At 45.1% G+C, this 19,614-nt stretch overlaps 1 protein-coding gene across 2 annotated transcripts in view; it reads right to left on the bottom strand.

Moving 5' to 3' along the window:
• LOC105035480 (protein CHLOROPLAST ENHANCING STRESS TOLERANCE, chloroplastic) overlaps positions 1-3,850 on the bottom strand; it is a 39,553-nt gene extending 35,703 nt beyond the window's left edge. The window contains exons 1-2 of one of the 2 annotated variants that reach the window (XM_073259516.1): positions 3,483-3,850; positions 3,356-3,400 (exon numbers count right to left, since the gene is read on the bottom strand). In XM_073259516.1, the coding sequence (XP_073115617.1) occupies positions 3,356-3,400; positions 3,483-3,746 (309 nt within the window). In that variant the 5' untranslated portion in view covers positions 3,747-3,850. The remainder of the gene's footprint in view (positions 1-3,355; positions 3,401-3,482) is intronic. The other variant, XM_073259515.1, reaches the window with a different exon arrangement.
• Between the last annotated feature and the right edge of the window lie 15,764 nt (positions 3,851-19,614).

Genomic DNA, 19,614 nt, shown 5'->3' with positions numbered 1-19,614 from the left:
CTTATCTTGTATGATGTGCTAGGTGTTTTGCATTTAAGAATTCAGTTTTTGTGGGACTTCCCACTTTGTCTCACTAAAAAAAATAGTCTGGTTATGGTAAACAAAGATTTATGTAAGTAGAGCAAGGGAAGAATCATATCAATGTTCTAGTTAGACTATGGAACATTTTCTAGGTTTAATTACTCGAAAGTTCGAATGGCCACGAAGAGCTTTAAAAAAGTTATACTAAATCAAGTCCAACTACTCAAGATTCACTCTAAAGAGGCCCCTAGAGTCTATATATTTATGGGAGGTTTATCACCTGCTGGTAAGATTTGCCGTACCAGTCAATATGATAATACCATACCAGATGTACCGTACCATACTGATACATAGTCTTGTATTGTACCAACACGCCATATATCTCACAATCTCATACCGTACTACATACCAACACTGTAATAGGATGATACTGATACAAGGTCTGATATCAAGATAGTAAACCTTGCTTGCAACCAAGTGAGCAAATAGTATGTTGAGCATTCCCCAATCAAACCCTTTGTGATCTTGTATGATTAATGAAATATTGAGTTTTGGTGATTTAGAAGGACACCAAACACATGGATTTCCTTGGCCACAGCAAGGATGTGGTAGGTTTGGACAAGATTTTGGAGGAAGATCCATCGCATCCAAGACTTAATCACTTACCACATTTTTTGGAGGTCATACTTTCTTACATAGTGTCCATTTTCAGCATGTCGAGCATTAAAATGGAGCTCTCAATGAGTATATTGAGGGTTCAACACTAATAGATTTGCTGTATCCAACTGAGGTTTGTATTTTATTTGGACCTCTCAATGGGATAGTCAAAATAAAATTTTCTTTTAGATAAGACTTTAACCAGTCATATCTTCTAATTCAAAAGAATTTGAGCAATGCAACTATGATTGTGAATAGTTTGGGTCAAACTAAACTATGCTTGACTCCAACCCAACCCTTTTTCACATCAAGTCTTGATTTTGGACCAGGACCCAACCCATTAGCTGGTCAAGTCAGGTCTAGCTGGATCATATCTGGAGTCTTAAGTCAAGCATTCAACCATTCTTTATAGCTAAAAACATAATAACTAATAATTAAATATAAAATTACTAAAATTTTTAAATAAATCTGAAAAACCAATTTAAATATATGTTTTATTCAAGAAGTATTTTTCAACTTAATCAAAAAAGCTGATCATGCTTAAGGTATGAACTTATGAATATTATTTTTAAAAATATATATGGTGTACTTAAGGATAATATAAATAAGAATCCACCAAAAGAAATAGTGAAATTTTAAATATAATTAAGTAAAAATAGATAAAAAGAGATGTTATATTGAGATAAATGGAGAGAAATTTTTAAATGAATGCTCATTTGATAAATTAGAAAGATGTTTAGGGTGCAGAAGGGGTTTTATATGATTTGAAATTCCAAATTGATCTGGATCAGGTCCAGGTCACGTTGGACCAATTTCTTGTTGTCCCAAGTTAGACCTAGATGATATACAGGCTGAGTCGATCAAGTTAAAAAATACAAAATAATAAAGACTCAGCCTTATTTTCAAATCAAGTTCATTTTTTACTCTTATCTATTTACAAGTCTTCAAATACAAACAGGGTCAAATTTAATTGAGCTGAGATTAGGGTCAAGTCATACATGGATCCCATTCATTTGTAGATATAGATGCAATAGAAGGCAAAATTGATCTTGTTTTACATAAATTCTAGCTTTTCATGATTACTCATACTAATTACAGCTATTTATGAAAAGATGTGACCTCTTCTAGGTAGAAGAGGAATTCAACTCAAATTCTGTAAGGAGAAACCTTAGTATAAAAAGAGGATCTATGCAACAATTTTCATCATCTTTAATGTGTTAAGTTTGATATTTATTGACCCTTTTTCTATTACGTAAATTTTTTGGTATTTATTGGTAGTTAAGATGGTGTCAGAACTCAAGTTTGCTAGAGGTCATAAGTTTGAATCCCCTATAGTTTAATTATTTATTTAATTATCCAATTGTTTGTTATCTTTACCTTAACTTAGTTATCCCTCCATATGCATTGTCTTTGTCGGCATAAGAGGGAATTGTTATGCCAGATATATATTGTTGAGCATTTCTCTAGGATCAATTGGTTAATTAACATAATAAAAGTAATGGTCTTAAGCCCAATTTTGAAAAATTCTTAATGTTATTCTTGTTATTTTATTCTTTCTTCTCTCTAATTGGATGAGTTTGTATCATGGAACGCCGAACCGCTCCCAATCAGGTGGTTCGAAGCGTGCCAAACTTACTGGCAGCCAATCAATGTAGTTCGGATATTCAATTCAGAACACTAGCAAGAACGAAGCAAGAGAGAAGGAACGAGAGGAAGAGAGAAAGGAGGGAAGGGAAGGAGATGGAAAGACTGGCAATGGCCCGTCAAGTCCGTCGAAGGGCTGCCAAGGCCTCCAGGACTCCACGAGAGAGATTAAACTGAGAGATAGAGAGAAAGGGAGAGAGAGGAATGGAGGGAAGGGAAGGTGGTGGGGAGGCCACGGATGGCCGCTGGATGGCGGAAATCCATTTGTTTATGCCACAAGCTCGAAAGAGGGGCTGGTCGTCCCTCTTTCATCAGATTTTTTTAACCCTATTTAAACTCATTGCCGATTTCACTGTGAACCACGTTAAAAAAATATATATGATGAAATAGGGGTGACCTGCCCCTATTTCGAACCCGTAGATGCCATGGATGGATTTCCACCGTCCGACGGCCTTCTTGCCACCTTCCTCTCCCTTCCTCCCTCTCTCTCTATCTCTCTCCAATCTCTCTCGCGGAGGACCGTGGAGCTCTGGAGGCCTCTGCGTCCCTTCGATTGCCACCACCAGCATCTCCACCAGCCTTATTTTTCTTCTCTCCCTCACCCTCCCTCTCTCTCTCTCTCTCTCTCTCTCTCTCTCTCTTCCTCCCTGATTCTCCCTTGTTTCCATGTCGGTTCAAGCCCGATATGGTCCGGTATGGGGGTGTATAGACTTGTACCACCGGCCGGCCGATATGGGATCAGGTTCCTAGTCTGCAAACCTTGGTTTGTATCTCTAATTTGTTTCTTTCTATCTATTTTGGTCATGGTGATACGTTCCTAGGCATGTAGTCCAGAGTGCCAGCTTCACTTTTGGAAGTGCCCATCCTCTCCATATCATCATCATCATCATCATTCATGGAATATCAATAGGCAGACTATAGCGAAAAGGCAAAAGAATCCCAATTTCTTACTCACAATGACTTCATGTCAGAGATTCTGAATAGTAAAATCAAAAAATCATCAAAGCAAAATGGAAGATAGAAATAATCTTACCTCACCGAAGAGCATGTCTCTATTCTTCGTAAGAAGCTCCAACACCTGCGAGAGAAAAAAGAAGAAAGAAATTGAGACCAAAATTTACAAGTGGCCCACTGAGTGAAGACGAGTGAGACCACAAGACCCTTTGGATCTGCTGAACGCATTCCAAATCCTCGGGACTCGCGTCCTGCTGCTCCGCACCACTGGAGACGCGCAGCTCAGTCTCTTCCTTGCCGACCGAGACGACCAGACGGGGACTGAGGTGGCGGCGGAGACGGAGGACTTGGGAGGAAGGTCGGGCGGTGTCGGCGGGGGGAAGTTGCGGTCTGGTTGGAGGTTTTGGGGAGCTCCGCAAGTGGAGGAGGGCTGGCGTCTCAGCGGACGGGAACGGCAGATGCAGAGCCATGAGTAAAGAATGGTAGTGGCGGTAAGAGACCCACAGGGCTGAGAAGTTGTCAGTTTATCTTCCCTCGTCTCTTGGACGGGTTGAGTTGGATCGGTAATTGGGTTGGGTGGCCGTCCAACGAGCTCTGACCTTTCTCAGAAAGCATGAGACCAGTTGGGCTTTAGGCCGTAGCTATTTCGGGTTGAGTAATTCTTCATGCACCACGTGCACTACAGCAAAATTAACATGAAGCGTATCATTTAATCACATAAAATCATATAACAAATTAACATGAAGTACAGCATCTAATCACATAGAATCATATAATATAACTAATAACTAGATTGATGTTAAATATCACTTAATTTTTTTTTTCTATCAAATTTTTCATGATGAAAATATCTTTTTCTCTATAGAACAAAGAAAGAACAGTCTGATATCTTATATAAATTCTTGTAAATATATATAATATTCTGAATAATATATATAATTTTTTATATTTTTATGATGTCTTTAACAATATATATGATTTTTTAATATCTTGTATGACTTCTGTAAATATATATATCATCCTAAATAATATATATGTCTTCCTTTGAATACATATATAATATTTTGAATAATATATATGGCTTCCTAAAATCTTATATGGCTTTCTGTAAATATATACAATATTTTGAATAATATATATAGCTTCTTAATATCTTATATGATTTTTCGTGAATATATATGCCATTCTGAATAATATATATGACTTTCTGTGTACAACATCATGAATAATATATATGACTTCCTGATACCTTATGTTGGTGCAAAAATCTGCTTGCGCCGGAGAAGCTGGAGTCGGGGAAGTCGCGGTCGCCGCCGGGACCGACAAAGGAAGTCTAAATCGGAGGTGGGGTTGCTCCGGCAAGACCCTCCGACGCTCAAGTCAGTTTTCTGCCTCAACAAGAATGGAGTGCTCGAACGGAGAATTTAGCAGAGTTTTGAGATAAGAAAATGAGCTTATAGAATAACGTATCTGAGTCCCCCTTTTATAGGTGGAGGAGGTAACGGATTGATGGCGACGTTGGTAACCGTCTGGTAGTGGGCCGCTCGTAGTCAGGGGGACTTTATTGCGAAGGGTAGTGGAGCGGAATCGTGGCTATCGCCGTAGCTCGCCACGTGGAATCAGTTGCGAGGAGTGGAGCAGGATCGTGGCCGTTATTGCGGCCTGCCATGAAGTAATGGAGTCACGCAGCACCTGCCGCAGGGAGCGGAGCAGAATCATGGCCGTTGATACAGCCTGTCAGAGAGTAATGGGGTCGCGTAGGGTCCGCCGCAGAGAGTGGAGCAGGGCTGCGACCGTTACTGTGGCCTGTCAGGGAGTGGTGGAGCTGCACAGAATCTGCCGCAGAAAATGTAGCAGAATCGTGGCCGTGATTGTGGCCTGGGAGTGCAGATCTGTCGGCTGAAGTTCAGTAGTGGTCGGAGTCCGGCCACCGTAGAGGTCCGGACGAAGACTGTCTGCAGCCGTTGGAATCGAGGACGGAGCCTGGCTCCCACAGGAGTCCGGGCGAAGTCTTCCTGCAATCAAGGTTAAAGGCGAAGTCCGGCTCCCGTAGGAGTCCGGACGGGGCTTACCAGTAGTTGACGCTGAGGATGGAGCCCGGCTCCCGTAGGAGTTCGGGCGGAGCTGTCCTGTAATCGATGTCGGCGGTGGAGTCCGGCTCCCGTAGGAGTCCGGGCGGAGTCTGCTTGCGGCTGAAGTTATCGACGGAGTCCGGCTCCCGTAGGAGTCCGGACGCAGTCTGTCTTGCGGCCGTTGGAGTCGAGGACGAAGCTCGGCTCCCGTAGGAGTTCGGGCGAAGTTTTCCTGCAATCAAGGTTAAAGGTGAAGCCCGGCTCCCATAGGAGTCCGAACGGAGTTTACCAGCAGTTGACGTTGAGGACCGAGCCCAGCTCCCGTAGGAGTCCGGGCGGAGTCCCCTTGCTGTTGAAGTCGTCGGCAGAGTCCGGCTCCCGTAGGAGTCTGGACGCAGTCTGTTTTGCAGCCGTTGGAGTCGAGGGCGAAGTTCGGCTCCCGTAGGAGTCCGGACGAAGCTTGCCAGTAGTTGACGTTGAGGACCGAGCCCGGCTCCCGTAGGAGTCCGAGCGGAGTCCCCTTGCTGTTGAAGTCGTCGGCGGAGTCCGGCTCCCGTAGGAGTCCGGACGCAGTCTGTTTTGCAGCCGTTGGAGTCGAGGGCGAAGTCCGGCTCCCGTAGGAGTCCGGACGAAGCTTGCCAGCAGTTGACGTTGAGGACCGAGCCCGGCTCCCGTAGGAGTCCGGGCGGAGTCCCCTTGCTGTTGAAGTCGTCGGCGGAGTCCGACTCCCGTAGGAGTCCGGACGCAGTCTGTTTTGCAGCCGTTGGAGTCGAGGGCGAAGTCCGGCTCCCGTAGGAGTCCAGACGAAGCTTGCCAGCAGTTGACGTTGAGGACCAAGCCCGGCTCCCGTAGGAGTCTGGGCGGAGCTGTCCTGTAGTCGATGTCGGCGGCGGAGCCCGGCTCTCGTAGGAGTCCGGGCGGAGTCTGCTTGCGGCTGAAGTTATCGGCGGAGTCCGGCTCCCGTAGGAGTCCGGACGCAGTCTGTCTTGCAGTCGTTGGAGTCGAGGACGAAGCTCGGCTCCCGTAGGAGTCCGGGCGAAGTTTTCCTGCAATTAAAGTCAGAGGGGAGGTCCGGCTCCCGTAGGAGTCCGGACGAGGCCTACCAGCGGTTGATGCTGAGGATGGAGCCCGGCTCCCATAGGAGTCCGGACGGAGCTGTCCCGTAGTCGATGTCGGCGGTGGAGTCCGGCTCCCGTAGGAGTCTGGGCGAAGTCTGTTCGTAGCTGTTGGAGTTGTCGGTGACGGAGCCCGGCTCCCGTAGGAGTCCGGGCGGAGTTGTCATGTAGTCGATTCCACTGAGGACTTCGGCTGTGGGTATTTTATACCCAACACCAGTCCCCCTACTTTCGAGTTTGAATCTCGAATGTAGGAAGTACAGAGAGATGGGCACAGCCGAAGCCGTCCCCTCGCATCCTGTGCACTGCCGCCCCCAGATATTTTGGCATTTAATGTGTGCACGTCAGAGCCCATTTTTCGGTGAAGGCGACCTGAAGAGTCTTTTCAGAATCCCTGTCGGAATGCGATCCCAAGCATCGTGCTACGAAAATTCGTGAACGGTCAACCCTCGATAGCGGTGAAGGGGACATGCGGGACGCGTGGCACGCATCAGTTGGCCCAGGAACACCTGCCGCCATAACTGCGCTAGGATCCGTCGGCTATTTAAACCCCCTAATCTCCCTTCATGGCTTCATCCTGTTGATAGGACGGTACCTTTCTTTTACCTGAGAGCCTAGCTACTCAGTTACTTCCCTTGCACTAGTCCCCGCCTTCTTCAGCCCCCCACTTCTTCTCTGAGGGTTCCCACACCATGTCTCCTACCCCGGAGGCCCTCCTTGAAGGGATATCTAGGGCTTGGAGGAAGGCGAGGAGGAGAACAGCGGCCGGTGAGGATCCCCGTCGTTTTAAAGGAGGCTCAAGGAAGAATTCCTTCAACAACAGGGGTTTAATAATGGGGGCCGCCGGTAAAGTTATTCTGTCCGAGAATTTTGGAGTAGCAAGGCGGGGTGATACCGGTCAAGAGGGCAGAGCCGCCGTCACAAGCTGTGGCGGGATCCTTGATGCCCGTCGGGGCCGAGGGACCAGAAGCGGTCGGCATCGATGGTGGGGCAGTGAAACTTGTTGCGGGGATGGTGGAAGTAGCGCATGCCGACCTTGCCGGAACATGTTGGGTGGCGGCCATCGCGGAGCATTCGGAGGCGGAGCATATCCTTGACATCGCCGCTGCCTCCAAAGTGACTCCGGCTCTTCTTGAAACAGGTCTTCGTCACTGCCGCCATTGCCTTTACAGCCCTCGGGAATCTATCCCACCCTTTTCCCCCTAGGGTTGGGACTTCGGAGATGGAGTGAAGTGAGACGGGACGAGAGCCGATAGGTCTGCTACACGCACTGGAGAACGCGGCTGAGGAGGATAGAGACGGGAAGAGGAGTTCGTAGCTTGGAGCGGCCTCCGGTATATCCTTTCCAAGCCGTACTCGTGAGGCTCGCAATGATGTATATCTTTTTTTTTTTTTTTCCGACCCATCGGGTCCTGTAACGTATATCTTATTAAATGAAGAGAAAATTTGGTTACCTTGTCTGTACCTTGCATCGAATAGTTGTCTGTCGAACTTCTTCATTTTCCTTTTGTCTTTTTCACGTCGTCTTAAGGTCATCAACGACCTCTTTTATTCGTGCAAGGTTGTTATTTGCCGAGCTCTTTTTCGACTTTTACGCCGTTCGAAGATACCCGGTTGTCATTCTGTCAATGGCTGCAGGTCCGCTTGGGGTCATTCGGGTCCGAGGTCCCTCCCAAGGTTTGAATTCGAGGATCCGAGCCTCTGTCACCCTCGGGCGCTGTTTGTTTTCCAATCGTCACTGTTGCAATCCATTGCCTTCTTTTTTCGCTTGGAGTCTTTCTCCGCTAAGGCCGAGGCGAAGTTCGGCTCCCGTGGGAGTCCGAACGGAGAATCCCTCTCGGAGTTGGAGTTGTGGGCCGAGCCCGGCTCCTGTAGGAGTCCAGGCGGAGCCTTTCTCGGCGTCGTGGACAGAGCCCGGCTCCCGTAGGAGTCGGGGCGAAGTCTTCCTGCAATCAAAGTCATAGGCGAAGTTCGACTCCCGTAGGAGTCCGGTCAAGGCTTACCGGCAGTCGCTGTTGTCGGTGGAGTCCAGCTCCCGTAGGAGTCCGGGCGGAGCTGTCCTGTAGTCGATGTTGGTGATGGAACCCGGCTCCCGTAGGAGTCCGGTCAAGGCTTACCGACAGTCGCTGTTGTCGGCGGAGTCCAGCTCCCGTAGGAGTCCGGACGGAGCTGTCCTGTAGTCGATGTTGGTGATGGAACCCGGCTCCCGTAGGAGTCCGGTCAAGGCTTACCGGCAGTCGCTGTTGTCGGCGGAGTCCAGCTCCCGTAGGAGTCCGGGCGGAGCTGTCCTGTAGTCGATGTTGGTGATGGAACCCGGCTCCCGTAGGAGTCCGGGCGGAGCCGTCATGTAGTCAAAGTCGGTGACAAAGCCCGGCTCCCGTAGGAGTCCGGGCTGGGCTTACCACCGGTCGAAGTTGCTTAAGCTAGGGCAAGGCTTTCCTCTTGGGGGGGTGGTACATATGGGCGTTGCAGGGCCTCTCCCCCCCCCATCCGGTCTAAAAGAGCCGGGCCTTTAACTTTGTTCATATCAGGACGAGGTCCTCCTCCCGTTCCTGACATGGCTGCGGGGGCACATATGGGCGTTGTAGGGCCTCTCCCCCCATCCGGTCTGAATGGAACCAGACCTTCGACTTTGCTCAAGTTAGGGCGAGGTTCTCCTCCTGTCCCTAACAGGGCTGTGGGGGCACATATGGGCATTGTAAGGCCTCTCCCCCCATCCGGTCTAAATAGAACCGGGCCTTCAACTTTGCTCAAGTTAGGGCGAGGTTCTCCTCCTGTCCCTAACAGGGCTGTGGGAGCACATATGGGCGTTGTAAGGCCTCTCCCCCCATCCGGTCTAAATGGAACCGGGCCTTCGACTTTGCTCAAGTTAGGGCGAGGTTTTCCTCCTGTCCCTAACAGGGCTGTGGGGGCACATATGGGTGTTGTAAGGCCTCTCCCCCCATCCGGTCTAAATGGAACCGGGCCTTCGACTTTGCTCAAGTTAGGGCGAGGTTCTCCTCCTGTCCCTAACAGGGCTGTGGGGGCACATATGGGCGTTGTAGGGCCTCTCCCCCCATCCGGTCTAAATGGAATCGGGCCTTCAACTTTATGAGGTTGCCCTTTTGTTTTTTGATACAGTTTGTTTGAATTGTCCAAAGACGTATGGGTATACGATCATTGATTAAAATAAAGTTACTGGTAGTACATCCGCAAGTTTTCTGAGCTCCATGGTCGCGGGAGGTCGGCCCCTCCGAGCTCCTTAAGATAATAAGTTCCGGGCCGGACTACTTCTTTGACCTCATAAGGTCCCTCCCAGTTTGGGGCGAGCTTCCCCCGATCCTGAGGTTGCGAGACAGCAGATCGTCGAAGCACTAGATCTCCCACTTTAAAGGCTTTGTTCTTAACCCGGGCGTTGTAATATCGAGCAACTTTCTGTCTGTAGGCTGCCATTCGAACCTGAGCGATCTTCCGTCTTTCTTCCAGCAGGTCGAGGTTGGCTCTAAGACTTTGTGAATTTTGATGTTCGTCGAATGCCACGACTCATGCCGACGGGAGTTTAAGCTCGATCGGGATGACGGCTTCCGTTCCGAAGGCTAAAGCAAAGGGGGTCTCCCCCGTAGGTAACCTCTGGGTAGTTCGATACGCCCATAGTACATGATAAAGCTCGTCCGTCCAAGTTTCTTTTGCTTTTTCAAGCCTTGTCTTAATCCCCTGCAAAAGGGTTCTGTTAGTCACCTCAGCTTCGCCATTCGCCGGAGGATGGGCTACTGAAGTGAAGTGGTGGGAGATGTTTAGATCTTCACAGAATTCGGTGAATCTTGCTCCCGCAAATTACCGTCCATTATCAGTGATTAGGGTTCTAGGCAAACCGAACCTGCACACAATTGACTTCCAGACGAAATCTTGCACTTTCGCTTCTGTGATTTTTGCTAGTGGTTCGGCTTCAACCCATTTGGTGAAGTAGTCGATCGCTACAAGGAGGAACTTTCTTTGTCCGGACGCCATGGGAAAGGGGCCAAGGATGTCCATCCCCCACTGTGCAAAAGGCCATGGGGCACTCAAAGGTGTGAGCTCGGTGGCGGGCTGTCTCTGGACGTTGGCGTATCTCTGGCATCGATCACACTTTTTGACATACTCAATCGAATCATGATGCATCGTTGGCCAGTAGTATCCTTGGCGGAGTAACTTGTGGGATAAAGATCTGGCTCCCAAATGGCTTCTGCAAGCTCCCTCGTGCACTTCCCACAAAGCGTAGTCAGCTTCCGAGGGCCGGAGGCATCTTAAGAGGGGCAAGGAGTATGATCTTTTGTACAATTTGCCCTCATAAAGGATGTACCGAGAGGCTTGATTTCAGAATTTTCGAGCTTCTTTCGCATCCTGGGGGAGAACTCCATCTCTGAGATAGGTTATCAGCGGGTCGACCCAGCTGGGCTCGTAGTCGACCTCCATTACGGGCCGCGATTCTTCCGTACTCGGATGTTTCAGAACTTCAAAAAGGATGCCTTTGGGTAATTCGGCCGGAGCTGATGTCGCCAACTTGGAGAGAAGATCAGCTCTGGTATTCTCCAGCCTTGAAATCTGTCTAATGTCGAAACTGCTAAAGGCGGGGGTAAGCTCTTTTACTTTTTCAAGATATTTGGTCATACTGTCCTCCCGCGCTTCATAACTCCCGCTGACTTGTCCCACCACTAGTTGGGAGTCGCTGTGTACCCGGAGTTGACCTATTTCCAGCTCTTTGGCGATCCTTAATCCTGCGATCAGAGCTTCATATTCCGCTCCATTGTTTGTTGCGGGAAACTCGAAACGCAGAGCGTACTCTGCGATGACTCCCTCCGGGCTGACCAAAATCAGGCCTGCACCCACACCCGCCATGTTAGAAGATCCATCCACATAGAGGGTCCAAAAGCAATCGGAGGGATTGGCTTCTTCGTTGGGGGAATTCGGTTGAGACTTTAGGTCGTCACCCTTGCTTTGCTCAGGTTCGGTCTCCTCTGGGATGGTGCACTCTACTATGAAATCTGCCAATATTTGGACCTTTACTGCTGGTCTAGGTCTGTAGTTGATGTCGAACTCCGTGAGCTCGATCGCCCATTTTGCCATTCTTCCGGAGGCGTCAGCCCAGTGCAAAACCGCCTTGATCGGTTGATCGGTGAGTAGCGTCACGGTGTGCCCTTGAAAGTAGGGTCGGAGCCTCCGAGCTGCAACCAACAAGGCGTAGGTCAGTTTTTTTAATTTGGTGTACCTGCTCTCGGCGTCCCTTAGTGCGCGGCTAATGTAGTAGACTGGTCGCTGGACTTTTGTTTCTTCTTTGACAAGGACGGCCGCAAGGGCCATGGGAGAGACCGCCAGGTATAAAAATAATTCCTCCCCAGGTTCAGGCTTTGCCAGCAGTGGGGGTAAGCTGAGGTGGTTTTTTAATTCTTCGAACGCCTGTTGGCATTCAGAGGTCCAACAGAAGTTCTTCGACTGCTTGAGGGTTTGAAAGAAGGGCAAACATCGTTCAGCCGACCTCGCGACGAAGCGATTAAGAGCCGCTATCCTCCCTGTGAAGCGCTGAACCTCCTTGATCGACTTTGGGGCGGTCATCTCTTGGATAGCGCGAATTTTCTCTGGATTGGCCTCAATCCCGCGCCCTGATACCATGAAGCCCAGGAATTTTTTTGAGGTTACCCCAAAAGCGCATTTAGTTGGGTTCAGCTTCATTCTGTACTTTCGAAGAGCGCCAAAGGTTTCCTCGAGGTCGGCGACATGATCTCTGGAGGACTTGCTTTTTACAAGCATATCGTCCACGTAGACCTCCATGTTTCGGCCGATCTGCTCTTTGAAAATTTTGTTCACCATCCGTTGGTAGGTTGCGCCCGCATTCTTGAGGCCGAATGGCATGACCCTGTAGCAGTAAAGACCGCGATTAGTGATGAAAGCTGTCTTTTCTTCATCTTCTGACGCCATTCTAATTTGATTATAGCCGGAGAATGCATCCATAAAAGTGAGGAGCTCATGGCCTGAGGTAGCGTCAACCAGTTGGTCGATTCTGGGCAGGGGGTAGCTGTCCTTTGGACAAACCTTATTCAGCTTTTTGAAGTCTATACACATCCTCCACTTGCCGTTTGCTTTCTTGACCAAAACAACATTGGAAATCCAATCAGGATAATTGACTTCCTTAATGAATCCGGCCTTGAGAAGCTTATCCACTTCCTCAGCTATCGCCCTCTGCCTCTCCGGGGCATGATTCTGGATTTTTTCTTTTGTCGGTCGATACTTAGGATCGATCGCCAGACGATGTTCCATGACTTCCGTGTCAATCCCTGGCATGTCCGCCGGAACCCAAGCGAAAACGTCCGCGTTCCTTCGGAGGAAATCAATAAGATGCGTCCGCACCTCCTCCCCCAGGCTGGAGCCAATTAACACCACATGCTCCGCGTTCCCATCATTCAGGGGGACTGGTACCAGATCTTCGATTGGGCCGCCCCTTTCTTCGGTGAGGTCATCGCGAGCATCCAAACCATCGACGGGATAGAAGTCAGCCCGGTCGCTTCTTTGCAAGGCGATGTTGTAGCAATGTCTGGCCAAGGCTTGGTCTCCCCGGACCTCTCCGATCCCCTGGTTGGTGGGGAACTTCAATTTCAAATGGTAGGTTGAAACGACAGCTGTTGCCCAGCTATGCAACCCAAGAGGGGGGGTGAATTGGGTTTCTAAAAATTTTAAGCCCAACAGATAACTTATGAAGAACAAAACAATGGCTTTAAATCAATATTAATTAACTAAAGCAGTATTGCAAGGATATAATAAAGAAATAAGATAAAGCGATAAAGCACACCACAAACACAAGGATTTATAGTGGTTCGGTGCTAACCTTGCACCTACGTCCACTCCCCAAGATCCCACTTGGGAATTTTAATCCACTATCCTTTGTATTCAACCCGAATACAAAACGTCGGAAACTCCGACACTAGCTATCCCAAGCTAGAATACAAGACGTCGGAAACTCCGACCCTAGCTATCCCAAGCTAGAACACTTGTTTCTCGGGTACAAGCAAACCCAAAACACTCCGATTTCAGGTTCGGATCAACCTTTTCTTGTTTTGAAAATCCTCCAAAAACAAGAGCAAAAACTCACAAAGAGTAAGAATATTTAGAGCACAGATGAATACAATAACAGCTCCTTAAATGAGCAAATATAACAATAAAAGCTTTACTCAAATGAAGAACCCCTTTTTCAGATTTTCTCAAGATGAATGAACGGTTGAACGCTTGAGAAGAGGTTGATTGTTGATTGAAGATCTCTTGAAAGCTTTGAACGATCTCTAGATCAAGGTTGAAAACAATCGACTTGAAAGATTCTCTCTTTGAATGCTCTTGCTTTTCTTTTTCACAAACTCTCTTGAATATTGTGGATCCTCTCTCTTCTTCTTGAATATTTCGTTGATCTCAGATTTAGGATCCTCTCTTCTCTTTTGATCTCACGTTTGATCTCCCGATTGCCACACTTTTTCTTTGCAATTTGATCTGCTATTTAATCTGCAATTTCCTTTCACCATTTTAAGCATTTTATGGCATTAGTAGCAAGAGAAAATAATTTAGGCAGATAAAGAGCCGTTAGAGGACTTTTAGGAAGCATAAAAGGCAATTAAAATGGGCAAAAAAATAGCCGTTGCTGACATTTCCCGTCGCAGGGGTCGACTCATGAGTCGACTCATGCATCAGGAGTCGACTCATGAGTCGACTTCTGTTGCAAAGACCAGAAACTTGGATTTCTGGATTTTTTGGCCCAAATCAGCAGAGGTCGACTCATGAGTTGACTCATGCCTTGTGGGTCGACTCATGAGTCGACTCACAGGTCGTGCCAAGCCAAAAATCCAGCGTGCCATGGGAATTTTTTGCGTGCCATTCAGCTCATAGTGCCATGAGTTGACTCATGAGTCGACTCATGCACTTCAAACCTTCATAACTTCAAAAATATAAGTCCAAACACAATGAAATTTTCACCAATAGATTTCAAATCATTTGTTCTACCAAATGGTACTATCAAATCAGGATTTTAGTGAAATTATGATTTTGCCCTTGAAGAGCACAAGGACTTTTTCAATTGTTTGTATCCCTTCAATCTGTTTTGTAATCATCAAAATCAATCTAGGAGCAACAATCTCCCCCTTTTTGATGATGACAAAACATATGAACAAAAATATTTATGTTAATGCATTAATTTCAAAAGAATCCATTATGGGTGTATATGCTTGAAAAGAGTATGATTCTTTTGGCATGTAATATAAATGCAAAAATAGTTTGTCCATTTTCTTAAAGATTTGAAAAGGGTATTAGATCATTTTGAGTTCAAGATATTTCAGAGCAAGAGAAGATAAATAACTTTTTCTATGTATCAGAGCAAAAATAATTTTTACAATGATATCAGAAAAGATTTTATAATGTATCAGAGCAAGAAAAATTTTTAATGTATCAGAGAAAATTTCATACAGTATCAGAGCAAATGTTATAATATTTTAGAGAAAACTTCACACTGTATCGGATCAAATGTTATCATGTATCAGATCAAGTTGAAAGAAATTGTAGGATGTATCAGAGTAAAACAAATTTCTTATTGATGTCTCAAGGTGAGTAAAATTTCAAAAGCAAGTTTGAATATCAGAGCATATATATAAAAAAAATACTTATTTGCATTGTACTCATATAAAAAAATACTTATTTGCATTGTACTCATGATTTTGCTTTTGATGGATTAAAGTTCTGTCTGATACCAAATTTCTCTGTCTGATACCAAATTTCGATACCAAAAATTCTCAAAGTTTTGTTTAATCTTTCAATCCTTGTTTTTGTCTAATTTCTCCAATATTTATTTTAATTTAATTTCTCCCCCTTTTTCTCATATTTAGGGTTTTGCTTTTTGTCTAATTTTAATTTTTGTTTAATTTTAATTTCTCCCCCTTTTTGACATCATCAAACATAGTTAACTCTTTCTTTAATTTCTCCCCCTTTTTAAATATTCTTTAATTTCTTCCTCTTTAGAGTTTTTCACAGATGTTTGCTCCCCCTTAATATAGCAATTATCAATAGCAAACAAAGATATAGGTAAAAGATGATTTCATTAATATCATAATTGTTTCAATACATAAAATTCAACCAGCTAAATGTCAATACATGGCCCCAAGGTATAGATCCTAGAACAAGATACTAACTCCTAAGATCTAGATAAGTCAATGATCAGAGTCATCAGATATAGGGTGAGGAGATGATGGATCAGAAGTGCATCCTCTACCCCGTCTGCCTCTGCCACGAGTGGAGGTGATGGCACGAGCAGGAGAACGAGATGAACTAGGTGGCTGAGAATGCTGAGATGCTAGGGCTGATACCATGAGTCTGATAGAATCAAGGACGTTCAGTGCTCTGGAAACAGATTGAAGTAGAGCAGTGAACTGGGTGGTAGCATGCTCACTCGATCCTCTGATCTCTTTCCTCAGTAGCTCATATCCACCTTCTAATGCTCCTCTGAGCCTTCCAACCTCTGCAGTGAGGTCTGTGACCTCAATAGTAGACTCCTGTGGCTGGGGATGGGCCAATGCAAGAACTTGCCCCTGCAAGTCAAGAACTCTGCCAGTAAGTCTCCAGATTGTATCCTCAAGCTGCTGTATCCTGACGGACTGATCTGAAATCATCTGAAATATAGTGAAGATGTGGGGAGTAATGGTCTGATCAGAAGAAGTAGCTCCAGGTGCAAAAGAAGTACTACTCCACTGGCTAGACAACAAAGAAGCCACACGCTGAGATATATGCTCGATCTGATCATCAGCCAGTCTGAACTCTGATGGAGGTGCTCTGCTCTCTGGCTGATACACTGGTGTGGGCATCCTAGTAAACTCAGAAGGGCCAGCCTCAGTATTAGGAATGAACTGGGTATCTGGTGAAGCTGCCCTGAAATCTTGTACAGGAGAAGATGGACCTTCTTCTTCTACTCTGCCTTCAGTTCTATCTTCAGCTCTTTCCTCAGCTCTCTCCTCAGCTCTTTCTTCAGAGCCCTTGATCTAACCACCAACAGTCTTTGTAATTCCCATTCGATGCAGGCTGTGTTGGTTGAAAGTGTCCACATGTGAGAGCTTGGTAGGTGTCTCCCCCTCACAGCTAACTCCAAACCTCCTAAATACTCTAGTAAGGGCCATACCATAAGGCAAGTGTGCCTTGGATCTGTTCAAAGTTTCTCTCATGGCCTCTATCATAAGTGTAGGGAGGTTTAGGGGGGTCTGAGTGATGATATGAAACATGACACATACATCTCTGCCAGATAGTAAGTCATGTCTACCACTCCTAGGAAAGAATAGTTTTGTCACAATCTGATGCAGGACCCTCATCTCAATGGACAGTAGCTTTGCTTCCAATTTGTTTAAACTTCCTGAAAAATCTTCTCCTAAGATAATTCTGATCCCTTCTTCTTTAATTGGGAGTTCCATATATGAGTATCCTTCACTAGGCAACTGAAGTATCTCTCCCAATATCCTAGAATCCAAACAGATGTCAATCCCCTTTACAGTTGAAGTCACAGATCCGTTTCCATAATTTAGGTTCTGGTAGAACTCTCTGACTAGATCAACAAAGGTGACTTTCTTAAGAGAGCAATAAAGTTCCCATCCTTGATTTTTGATCTTGGTAGCAAAAGTAAAGCCTTCTTTCTCAAAGAACCGAAAATCTATATTTTTTCCGGTTTCTACTTTTCTATCAGAAAGAAGATTTACACTGGGGCTTATGGAGGGTTGAGAGGGACCTTGAGCAGGTATTGAAACTGGATTGGGAACAGTGGAAGACTGAGCATGCCTTTTCTTTCGGATAATTTCCTCAGGCTCTCGGATTGATTTCCTTCTTTGGGGAAGTTTTATCTTTGGAGCCATATCCAATAAGGTAGCAGACAAGAAGACTTGAATTCAGTGGAGGAGGGATCACAAAAGAGTAAAGAAGAATTTTGGTGGAGAAAAGAAGTGGATTTTGAATGAACGGTGAAGTTCTAGGGCACGTTCCACCCGCGCCTATCACTGCGAGAAAGCACAGAAAAATCCTTTTCAAGGAGGCAATTTTTGGTGGAGAGAAGGAGGGAGAATTGCCTCAGAATTGATCCTTGAATTTGGAGCAAAAAGAGTTGGAGAGGACGGCTTTCGGAAGGAAGACGACGAGAAGATGAGTCATCTCACAAACAGGGTTTCCCGTTTAAAAAAAAATGAACTCGATGGAAGTTGGTGGGATTTACAAGTTTGCCATTGAGTCGACTCATGGGGGTCGACTCATGAAGTTCAGAAATTCAGAAAAAATGCAAATAACTTCCAGAAAAATTTAAAATTTTGGGAGAAGGAATTTTGCTCAATGATAAGTTTTTAGAGAGATAGACCTGAGCTTTTGGGACCAGGATAGATGTTGAAAATTGAGCTCTAAGAGTTTTTGACATCTATTCTTTGGAAATTGAGAAATTTCAGATAAATGGATCTAGAATTCCTAGATTTCTCCTAATTTCACAGAATCTTTCCTCACTAAGGGCCTTTGTAAAGATATCAGCTAATTGATTTTCAGTGCAAACATATTCAAGAATTATATTTTTGTTTTGAACATATTCTCTTATAAAATGATGTCTTATTTCAATATGTTTAGATCTTGAGTGTTGTATTGGATTTTTAGATAGATTTATAGCACTTGTATTATCACATTTTATTGGTGTTTCATTAAGTTTGATTCCAAAATCTTCGAGTTGTTGCTTAATCCATAAGATTTGAGCACAACAACTTCCGGCTGCAATGTATTCGGCCTCAGCCGTAGACAGTGCCACCGAATTTTGTTTCTTGCTAAACCATGAGATTAGGTTAACTCCAAGAAATTGGCAAGTTTCACTTGTGCTTTTTCTATCTAATTTACATCCAGCAAAATCAGCATCAGAATATCCTAACAAATTAATTTGTGAGTCCTTAGAGTACCATAACCCTATAGTTTGTGTATCATTTAAGTATCTAAGGATTCTTTTAACAGCATTCAAATGAGATTCCTTAGGATTAGATTGATATCTTGCACATAAGCAAACACTAAACATGATATCAGGCCTACTTGCAGTTAAATATAATAATGAGCCAATCATACCTCTATAGTATTTTAAGTCTACGCTTTTACCTTCATCATCCTTGTCAAGCTTACATGAGGGACTCATTGGTGTGCCAATTGGTTTGCAGTTCTCCATTCCAAATCTTTTGAGTAGTTCCTTGGTGTACTTGCTTTGGGTGATGGAGATTCCCTCTTTTGATTGTTTGATTTGGAGTCCGAGGAAGAAGGTGAGTTCTCCCATCATGCTCATCTCGAACTCTCCCTGCATAAGCTTAGCAAAGTCTTGACAAAGGGATTCATTAGTAGACCCAAAAATTATGTCATCAACATAAATTTGTATAATTAGCATATCATTTTGGTTTCTTCTAATAAATAGGGTTGTGTCTACATTGCCTCTTGAGAAACCATTATTTAGTAGAAATTTGCTTAGCCTTTCATACCATGCTCTAGGTGCTTGTTTTAGACCATATAAAGCTTTATTTAATCTAAAGACATGATTGGGAAAAGCATGATTTTCAAATCCAGGGGGTTGTTCTACATATACTTCTTCAGAAATATATCCATTTAAAAATGCACTTTTAACATCCATTTAAAATAGTTTGAATTTCATAAAGCAAGCATAAGCAAGTAGAAGTCTAATGGCTTCTAATCTAGCAACAGGTGCAAAGGTTTCATCAAAATCAATTCCTTCTTCTTGATTATATCCCTTAGCAACCAGTCTTGCTTTATTTCTAATTACATTTCCATGCTCATCTAATTTGTTTCTAAAGACCCATTTTGTGCCAATTATTGAATAATCTTTAGGTCTTTTCACTAAGGTCCAAACATTATTTCTTTCAAATTGACTGAGTTCTTCCTGCATAGCATTAATCCAGTTATGATCATTTTCAGCTTCTTCAAAAGTTTTAGGTTCAAGTTGAGATACAAAAGCACAATGATTAAGTACATCTCTAAGTGAAGAACGTGTTTTTACCCCATGCATAGGATCATCGATAATTAATTCCTTAGGGTGGTTGTGAACATACCTCCATTCCTTGGGTAAGTCATTTGTACCTTGAGGTTGTTCTTGAATTTCTTCACCTTTCTCA

Source organism: Elaeis guineensis, chromosome 6 (assembly GCF_000442705.2).
Source record: "Elaeis guineensis isolate ETL-2024a chromosome 6, EG11, whole genome shotgun sequence".
NCBI lineage: Eukaryota > Viridiplantae > Streptophyta > Magnoliopsida > Arecales > Arecaceae > Elaeis > Elaeis guineensis.
This window is presented reverse-complemented; position numbering and strand designations above follow the sequence as displayed.